This window comes from Psammomys obesus, unplaced genomic scaffold (genome assembly GCF_907164565.1).
Source record: "Psammomys obesus unplaced genomic scaffold, mPsaObe1.curated_primary_1811, whole genome shotgun sequence".
In the NCBI taxonomy this organism is placed as follows: Eukaryota; Metazoa; Chordata; class Mammalia; order Rodentia; family Muridae; genus Psammomys; species Psammomys obesus.
In genome coordinates this window covers 1419686-1429718 of record NW_026586816.1, presented here as the reverse complement: position 1 = coordinate 1429718, position 10033 = coordinate 1419686, and the positions used below count along the sequence as shown (strand labels likewise).

Genomic DNA, 10033 nt, shown 5'->3' with positions numbered 1-10033 from the left:
AGAAGAAGAAGAAGAAGAAGAAGAAGAAGAAGAAGAAGAAGAAGAAGAAGAAGAAGAAGAAGAAGAAGAAGAAGAAGGATGGCTTTCTCAACATTTAAAAATGAAATCATTAATTTAAAGTCTTCTGTGAACAAAGCCTTAGGCACAGACAGCTATACCAATAAACTTCACCTAAGGTTAAGATAGTCAGTGATTTGTTTTAAACCAAGCCACAGAGAACAAATAGAGACACAATGACACCAAATTCAATGATGAAATTACAAGAGATAATGAGGAATAACCTGAAGACAGAAGCAGAAATACAAGCAAACAGAAACACAACAATTCCACAAAGAGTGCTAGGCTGGTCTGTGTTCCACAAATACAAAGCAGCTCAATGCTTTCTAACAAGTCTACACATTTACCATATTGACATAGGACAAAAAAGCACTCATGGATTATTTGTCATTGGCACAAAAAAAGCTTAAATAAACCCCAAACCCGTTCATGAGTTAAAGACAAAGTACTCAAAAATCTTTCTTAACAGTGAAATGGTGGCAATTTTCCCTTAGAAACTTGAGAGAGGTAAATAATACCATTGTAATCCCATAGGCTTTTACAAGTTCAATAAGGAAATATAAGGAGACAAAAGCTAAAACATACAAACTTCAGAGGAAAAAGAATAAAGGCAAGAGGGGGTAGTGAACCAGTAGCAGCCTTTGCTGGGGACTTGGTGTCATCACTGTAAGGATTGATCCTGTCCTCCTTTCTTTTCCCCCAAGACTCTTTTCCATTGCCCTTCACTGTGCTGGCCTCAATTTGCACCTCCAAATAAGTCATTAGTATTCCAACAGTGCTGCAGTTTTGAGGAGTCTAGAAGAGTTTAGGGACTCAGAGACCTTCTCACCTTTTCTAGTTCATTTGTTACTTAGCACATCTCAGTCCCTCAGGGATATCTAAGTGCTCCCAGGAGACACAGTGGCCTGAGCACCACTTTGACTTCTAAAGACCTACTTAACCCCTCTGGGAAAGAATTTCATGGCAGGTCAAGGTGAAACATTGAGATGTTGGAAGAAATGCAATCTATGCTATACTGTTTAATAACATTTGATCTTTAATAGAGAATCATAACGTGACAGGACAAAGCCCTGGGAAGGAAGCCAAGCACTGGGACATCAGCACAGGGAGCAAGAAGCATGGGCAATGCCTTTCCAGAGCATAAAGTCGGGTCTCCTTGGCTCTTAGCCTTCTTTCCCAAACTTCACAATGGACATCTATCACCTGTCTCTTGGCCACACTGCCAGACCATCCTTCCAAATGTGTGCTAGAGAGGACTAAGGAGAGGGTTCAGGGGCATGGGTTGGAGAGGAAGGAAGGGAAAGAGGAGGAGAAATCTTCACACTGGTCTCCCTGAAGGTGCTCTACTTTCAGGATGCCCTTCCCAGGCATTGACACTCCCAAGCCTTCTCAGCGATTTGCATTCCAGTGACAAAGTCTGGCTCTGTCCACTCCCACCAGGCAGGTGGGTGCTCTGTGAGCAATGACATCTCACAGACAAGGCAGAAACTGAATGGAGCCAGAGACTGAGCTGAGGACCTGAAGGACTTGTCCAGATGCCAGGTAAGCCACTGTGGGCAGAAAGGGGATCGACTAGACAAGCAGGAAGCAGTGATCCCTACAGACAAAACTCTCCAGTGAGGGTAAGATTGTCACTGGAGGCATCACATTCAGTGATTTTTTTAATGGAGCTCTTGGCAAAATAAACCCATAAATAAACATAAGAAACCTGTGTTATTCTACCTACAGGTTGACAAATGGAGGAAAAGTCCCAACAATTTGCTATAGTGGATTTTCAAAGCATTTTATCAACCTTGCATTTTTTCTTTGTCCCTTTAAACAAACTTGACAGATGTAACATATCCCCACAAAATCCCACCACTAACCCTAGTGGATTAATTCACCAACCAACCAACCAAGCGTGGCCTAGACATGGGCAAAACCACAGCCACAGATGCCATCATCTGGTGCTCTGTGAGGAGCCACACCAGCTCTCTGAATAACATTCTCATAGCAGGGCCAAAGAAACCTTTGGCTTTGTTTTTTTCCAGAAAATAGGCTGTAATCACTGCCAAGAATCCCACAAACTAGGCATAGTAAACTAGCTTTAGTTATTAGTTATTACTAATTAGCATTAGTAAACTAGGTAAAGACAAAGGAGACACAAACTCATCTCCCTTGGGGATAAGGATACCTCTCCTGATGTGGTCTAGCAGAGGGTATCTGGCGGTAGATCTCACATTCAAACGAGATGTTTCTCCTCACCTTTGAAGAACTTGTGGAGCCTTGTTTAGAGGAAGGAAGACAGGAATGCACTTGTTCTACACTGTGGAAAGAACCAAACTCCTGAGAAAAACATAAGCAACTTTTGCAGTAGTTCTCAACCTGTGGGTCATGGCCTCCTTGTGGCAGCCTATCAGATAATCTGCATATCAAACATTCAGGTTATGATTCATATCAGTAGCAAAAGTATAGTTATGAAGTAGCAACAAAAAATAATTTTATTGTTGAGGCTCACTGCAACATGAGGAACTGTGTTAAAGGGTTGCAGCATTAGGAAGGTTGAGGACCACAGACTTTACATATCACTCAATTTAGCTTGGTTGTCTCCTGTAAGTTACCAGGACCCAGAACAAACAGGGTTGTGGGGGAAGAACACATGAGGTGCCAAAGGCTGTCAGGGCTGTTATTTCAATGGAATAAAAGGAAAGGGGTATAGACCTGCAGCAGCATCGTCTCTACAGGACTCTGTGATGTCTGAAGTGAAACCGATGCTTTCTCTAACACAGCAGTTGTGGCTCAAGTCAGTCTCTAAATTCAGAATTTACTGAGCCTAATCCCAAGGTGGCTAAAGAAGCTGTGGACAGGATTCTGGGATCAGTCACTGTTGTTCTCTAGTGCCCTCTCTACCTCCTCTTCCTCACAGACTAATGACTCAGCACAGAGTCGTAGTCCTGAGCCATGTGCTCTCCATTACAAATTCCCAGAAGGATCTCTCTCTGCTTATGAGACTGGATCCCTGTGCCTATCCGTGCATCTTGAAGAAGCCTGGCACCTGCATACCTCTTTGCTCAGCACCTTGGCTTCTAAGTGCTCTCAGTCCTTTCTTCCTGTCCTGTGCTCTCCTTGCCCAGATCCTACCTCCCAGACTTCCGTATTCCTCTGAGGAAGACTTCTTCACTTTAGCTCAGGCCTGTCCAGGAACACCTCTAAGGAGTAAGGCTCCTTTACTTCATGCACATCTTCCTTATTCTTGTTTTGTCTGTGACTAGGTATAGATCTCAGGACTCTGAGGACAATGGCCCTTCTATTTCTCATGCCTGCCAACCCCCATCACACAGGGTCTCTCCAGCAAGCCTCTCCCATCAGTCCCTATATAGAATGCACATGCTGTTTGCTTACCGTGAAGATCATCCAAACTCTGATCTCCCTGAAGAGACATTGTATAAACATACATGCGTAGCCTGTGCATGAGCACACATCCATGGGTGAGAATCTTCTCACAACAGGTAGAGGCTAGGGTTGAGGCAGTGGTGGTCTGCCTAGTATGCTGCTTGCCCTCGGCTGGATGCCTGGCATTCCAAAATCAACTAAGCAAATTAACAAAAAAGGCTGCCATTTACAGCTCTTCATTAACATTCAAATATTATCTTATTTATATTCATAGCAAACTTCAAAGGCCATTCTACTGGTTGTTTCTGCCAGGAAGGCTTTTTTCTCAAGAGTGCTGTTTAGTTTGGGCCTATGGCTGTCACGAAATATCACCTTCTTAGCAGTCCCTTCTATACCACTCCTTAAAACTTTATATCACATATCCACTTGCAAAGTCATCTTTCTCCTTCATACGCCTCTGATTTTATTCTTGGTTTTCCACTGCCTGCCTTCACTGGAATGCCAACTCTACAGAGAGGGGGTTTGACCTATCTTGTTTACTTCAGCATCCTGGGCACCTGAATCAGGGACTGACACATTGTGTGTTCAATAAACATAGACACATGGGTACTTATCAAGGAGATACTGACCAGTTCTGTAGGACTCCTATTCCTCTTGATCTTCAGTACCCTAAGAAGGTTTCCTTTTCCCCCCATTTTCCTGGTTCTCTTTGCTGGCACTATTCATAAAATCTCTAATCTGGTTCTGAGTACCCATCTCCTATTTAATTATTGCTGTAATGTTGCAGTTAGTAAAGGAAAGAAACATTTTATGAAATGAAATGAAATCAAGGCATAATAAATGCCTCAAAGAGAAGACTCTGCTGGGCAACTCAAACATGCAAACCCAGGGCCTGTGGTGCAGATTCAGACCCAATACCCCTGGGGGTTGGGGGGGGGGGTATCACGCTGCAGTTTCAGGACACCGTCTGTTCCAAGGGACAGAGTGCAGGGCCACAAAGTCAAACACTACCATGTTTCTTCTGGGATCCCTGTGGCATGCATTTTTCGGGGGGCGGTGGCAGGGAATTGAGGAGGGAGTCCTGTGATCCTCAGCATGTCTGCACACAGATAAAAGAGTTCTGCTGCAGCATAGTCCATTTGAAAGGCTAAAGAGCTAGTGTTCTGCTTTCTGGGCCCTGTGCTTGCTACTTTTATGTGATCTGACAATAGTTTTAATCCTTTAAATATTTTTTCCATTTCAATGGAAATATTAATTTTTTCACTTTTAGAGTTATTGGAGGAATTAAGATAAAGTATGGGCATTAACTCGAACTGTGGAGTTTAGTTCTACCCTCAGTATTTGTTGGAAACATGTTTTTAATTTAATGTCTGTAGTCCACACCTTTCTCTATAAAGTGTTTTATAGAAGTGGCTCTCATTAGCAGCCGGATTGACACCATGAAAATGAAGTGGTCAGCAAACTACACTTGCCGGCCCAACTCTACCTCTATACTGAGTTCCTTGTTACAGCTCAGGGAACAGTACTGGATGGATGGCTTCCCGCCAGACTCTTCTATCCTGAAGCCCCACCCCTGTCTCCACTCCATCTCTATGAGTCCAGCATCAGCCACAATAGAGTGTACATGATCCAAGTTCCCAAGAGGTCACTTGGGTGGACAGCAGTGTTCACGCTGAGTGCTGAGGAAATCAGGCAGTAGACTTGTTGAAATGCAGGTTCCAGTTCCCATTCCAGAGGAGCAGATCTGTGCTGGGAAGGAAGGCAATGTGAATTCCCAAGGAGATTCTCTTCCCAGAGTGACCAGAGCTTTAGCAGGAGCACATTGTGGGATGCAGTCTCTGACACACAGAGAGTGCTCAGCAGTGTCTCTCACTAATTGTGGCTTGATCTTGGGGCTTTTAGAACTGTCTGCCTCTTTACAGCCATCCTCTTACCACATTGTTTGGACAATTGTGGTGCCCAACAGGGTATCATTGTGCTTTGTGTCCTTGGTCCCTTGGGAAATTGTGGGTGTGGGAATTATTTTTCTGCCATGCTGTGGACCAGAAAACAGGCAAGAAGGGATTGCCCAAAGACAAGGAAGGAGACAGACTCACCAAAGCCCAAAACAGCTATTCATTCTTTCCACCACTAACAGATTTAATCAACCTCCCAACCCCACCCCTTGTTGCTTTCCCAGAATAGCCTGGTATTTCTGTAACCTCACTGAGAGTTGCTTTGACAATAGATAGGCACAGTTGACTTGAGAGTGGATACACTTAGAAAGGTTCTGTGAGAAAGAAAAAGGAACTAAAGTCACATGTGGATGTCAAAGATTTCCTTTAAGCAGCACCATGGCCATGGGGAGCCTGGCTTCAGGATAGGGCTGTAGCTCTTTCAGGCTCCACAGCTGAGCACTCTGGGGCCTTGACAACATCTGCAAATAACCTCCAGAGAAGGCACCGGGCTTCTCCCTCCAGGCCCCAAGATTAGAAGTCCCAGCTGGCCATGTGCAGGCCAGCGTTGATTCAATTTAGAGCCCGAGTCTGAGTGTGTCTGTTCTATTCCATGCCATGCACTTGCCTCTTGGCAGCCAACTGCTCTCCTCAAATGGCCTGGAGATTTCTTTACTGTCTGCAGTTTGGGTTGCAAAGTCATAAACAGAGTACACAGTAGCCTCCTGGCTTGGCTGAGGCTCTGTAAAGTGTTTCTGCATGCAAGCCCCCATCTTGGACACAGGCCCTGCAAAGGGGACTCCATCCAGACAGTTCCAATGGAAAGAGCAGCACAGCTCTGAGTTCCACAGCAAGAATCCCATTCTCTAAATGTACTACAAAGGGAGGCTGAGAAAGAGGGAGAGGATCTGGGAACACCCAACCCTTCTCCAGCAGGGCTGATACTCCCCTACTCTCTGCAAGTGTTTGATCCTTACTTCTGTAAAAAAAGAAAGGCACTAGAAGCTGGTACAGAAGGTACGCTTTGTATTGCCTGCCGAACAATAAAGATCATCTTGACCACCTTAGGAATTAAATGATTTGAATCCCAAGACCCAAGACTAAGAGCAGCTTTATTTGTTAAAAGAGACTCAGAATGCTGTAACACATTTGGGACAAAGATGTTGGCCACAGCTTGCTCTGTCTAAAAGAGGACAGGGGCTTGACTGTAGAATATGTGGCGAGCAGAGGCCATCTTTAGCAGGGATCTTTAGCAGGTTGGATGAAGGTTGGCCTCTGATGTGAACACACAGGTCACCATTCCTCGACCCATGACATTTATCCCGGGTTCCCATTACCCTGGGAAGAGCTGACAGCTCTGCCAGTGGAACATAAGATACAAACACCACCCCCGTTTCAAAGGTTGATGACAAAGCTCAGCTCTGGTTTTCATGTTTTCTAGCCTGTGCACTGGGGCCCAGGAGGACAGATGTGTCACATTCTCCTTGTTCTGTGATGACACAGATTTGAAGTTTAATACCTAGTGTCTGGATGCAGTTGGTAGCATGTTCAGCTCATGAGACAGAACCACAGAACTCAGTCCTTGCTGAGTTGTTGGCCGAGCTGGTTGGCTTTTTCCACTTCACTGACTTGACCTTTCCTTTATTGGTGAGGCTTATTGTTCAGCCCAGATTTAGGGTGCTGATTATATAGGCAGGAGCAGACTGCACTTGTTGGGATCCGTAAGCAGGCACCTCTACGGTCAGCCCCAAGGGACCTGACAAGCTGGTTATCTGGCATTCCTGAAGCCACCAAGTAGACCACCCGCTGGTGACCTGGAACCACCTGTGCATGCTCTGGGTCACCTTATAAGAGAACTTGGGGATCCCCTCCCTTTCCACTTTCTCTTTTTCCTCCTTGCTCTGCAACCCCTTTCCCTTCCCCTAATAAACCTCCCACCTGGATTTGTGAACACACCGTGTAACTCTCATCCCGCATGATTTCTAACAGCACTCATCATGGATACCTCACTCAGGTCTTTCTCCAAATCCTCATGTACCCTCAGCTGCAGTATGGGCAACGCTTGTGGAGTTATTGGAGGTCATTCTCATCTAAACTTGTCTCAACTCACAGCTGCCTGGGCCTAGGACTCTGGCTTTCCACACAAGGTTATACTGCTAAAATCATAGTCTGTACCACTCTAGAACACATTCACACAGACAGACCTTCCAGGCTAGGGCTGGCTATAGAATGTGCTCTTAGCATGAACAAAGAACAGCACAGAAACAGGCATTGTGCTTTGTCCTACCCTTTTTGCCTGAATCCATATATTCTCCCCCATACACACACACACACACACACACACACACACACACACACACACACACAACTTGTCCAGAGTAGCCTACCTCCTACTTTGAGGCAATTCTCTGTCTCTCAGCCCTGGTTCTCAAGTGAGCCATAACCCCTGCTCCTCCTTAGATATCAGAAAAGGGAGACAGCTGGCCATCACTGGCGTCATGCTAGTAGCACAAAGAGAGATATGCAAGGATCCTCTCAACATGCCAGTCTAATTCAGAAGCCATCAAGAAGTAGCTACTGGTTTAGGCAGGAAAGTCATGTTCAAACCACAAAAAATCTATTTCAAGTATGTCAGTTAGTTGTTTGCAGCCTCAGTCTAAGATTTCTATAAGCCAGCAGGGGAATCCCGACATCCCCAGGGGACATCTATCACCTGGAGAACCCCCATATGCACTGGAGCCTCTAGTACTCTGTGCTCCATGGTACTGCTTTCCTCCCTGTTCTGGTTGGGACAATGGCAGTGGGTGGCGGTGATGGTAATTTCATGGTTTACTTTGTGCATATAAATGCTTTTCTTTGATGCATAAGAATATGAGGATTGTCTCTTTCTTTGCCAGAAAAAACCTTCTTTCAAAACCTGGGTTCCCTTGGGATGCTGTATAACAAGATGAGCCAGGAGTTGGTACCTTTGGGGTCTCCCACTCAGTATGCGTCAACATGGGCTACTGCAAACCAGGCTCTGTTATAAGAATATTTTACAAAAAAATGAGCCTTTGACAGGGAAAACAAGCCAACTTCCTCCTTTCTGGCTAGGTTTAGTGCTTACCATGGCATCTCTAACTTGGCCCAGATGTTCCCCACAAGTGACACATTTAAAGGTGAAGCCTGCAAAGGCCATCTGCCTTCTACTTTGGTCATAAGTTCTGTTTCTGAAGGCAGTGACACCTCTGCAAGGACAAAGTTGAGTCACCAGAAGGTAAGGCAGCCTAACAACAACCTTGCCTGGCACTCTGGGGTACTCTAGCTTCTTGCATGCAGACATCCCTCGTAGACAGACTTCCTTGGTTATCCTTGGTGTGTGATTGTGTGAACATCACCCCATAGTGTGTCTAACCACTAACAGAGGCCTTACCTCATGGGACAAGTAGAAGGCCGCAATGCCCAAAGGCCAGAAACAGCAGAGCATGGAGAAGACGCTGAGCCCCAGGTGGTCCCGTGGGGGCATCATGAGGAAGTTGTCCTCACTCTCTGTGTCACTGGAGTAGTCACTCTGTAGAGATAGGGGAAGGACAGGAGAGACATCAGTAAAAATGTAATGAATACCACCAGGCCCTTTCTGGCTGCAGTTCTAGCTGCTACTGCTGATGGTCATGTTACCATGATCATCCGCAAGTGAAACTTTTAAAAAGAATGCATCACTGAAAAAACTGACCAAGAGCGGGAAGACCAAAGTCTTTACCAGTCCAGAGCTCTTAGCTAAATAGTAGACAAAATCTTATGGAAAACCATTGTAGTACAAATGGTCCTCAGCCCACATTGGGTCAACGTAGTTTTTGTTTTTGTTTTTTTTTTTCCCTTGTTTTCAAGTTTATCACAGATTTCTCCGGGTATTAAATGCATTTTGACTTAGGACATCTTAAACTTACAGTGTTTTTTTGTTTGTTTTGTTTTGTTTTGTTTTTGTGTGTGTGAGACCAGTGAGTGTATTGTATTTCAGATATCTTTGGGATCTTGGTGTGGGGTAATGGAGATATTGCCTTAGGACAATAAGATCTACAGAATAAACTGACCTGTGAGCCATGGAGGTTCACAGAGATTGAACCACCAACCAAAGAGCATGTATGGACCCCTACACATATGTAGCAGATGGGCAGCTTGTTCCTCATGTGAGTCTCCTAACAAATAGAATGGAAGCTATCTCTGACTCAATTGCCTGGCTTTGGATTGCTCTCCCATAGCTGGGCTGCCTTGTCTAGCCTCAGTGGGAGAGGATGTGCCTAGGCCTGCTGAAACTTGATATACCAGAGTAAGTTGCTATCCATGGGGGGGGGGGTCCCCTTCTCTGAGGATAAAGGGATGGGAGAATGGGAGAGAGGGTGTGAGGGTATAAGATTGAGACTGGGAGGAGTGAGGGGGTACTGTGATCAGATTGTTAAAAAAAAATGATGGTGGCCTTGAGAACTTCCAGGAAACATGCCTTAGCTACGTTTTGTTTTTCACAAAAAGCACAGGGTGAGGCTAGTGGGGACAGAAGGAAGATGCTGTCTGTGGATACCCTCAAGTTTCCTTTGATTCTAATCTGAGTCAGGATATAAGGGACCTTGTTCCAAACAGATGTGCACCCTCCCTAGGAATCTGGCAGCTGTTCTGGGGGCAGCTGCTGTAGATGC

General features: G+C 45.3%; 1 protein-coding gene across 3 annotated transcripts in view; it reads right to left on the bottom strand.

The window, feature by feature from the left end:
- The window catches only part of Syndig1 (synapse differentiation inducing 1), a 157800-nt gene that overhangs the window by 51316 nt on the left and 96451 nt on the right, over positions 1–10033 (bottom strand). For 2 of the 3 annotated variants that reach the window (XM_055602697.1, XM_055602699.1), the window contains exon 3: positions 8776–8913. In XM_055602697.1, the coding sequence (XP_055458672.1) occupies positions 8776–8913 (138 nt within the window). Of the gene's footprint in view, positions 1–2303; positions 2363–8775; positions 8914–10033 lie in introns of those variants that run through there. The other variant, XM_055602698.1, reaches the window with a different exon arrangement.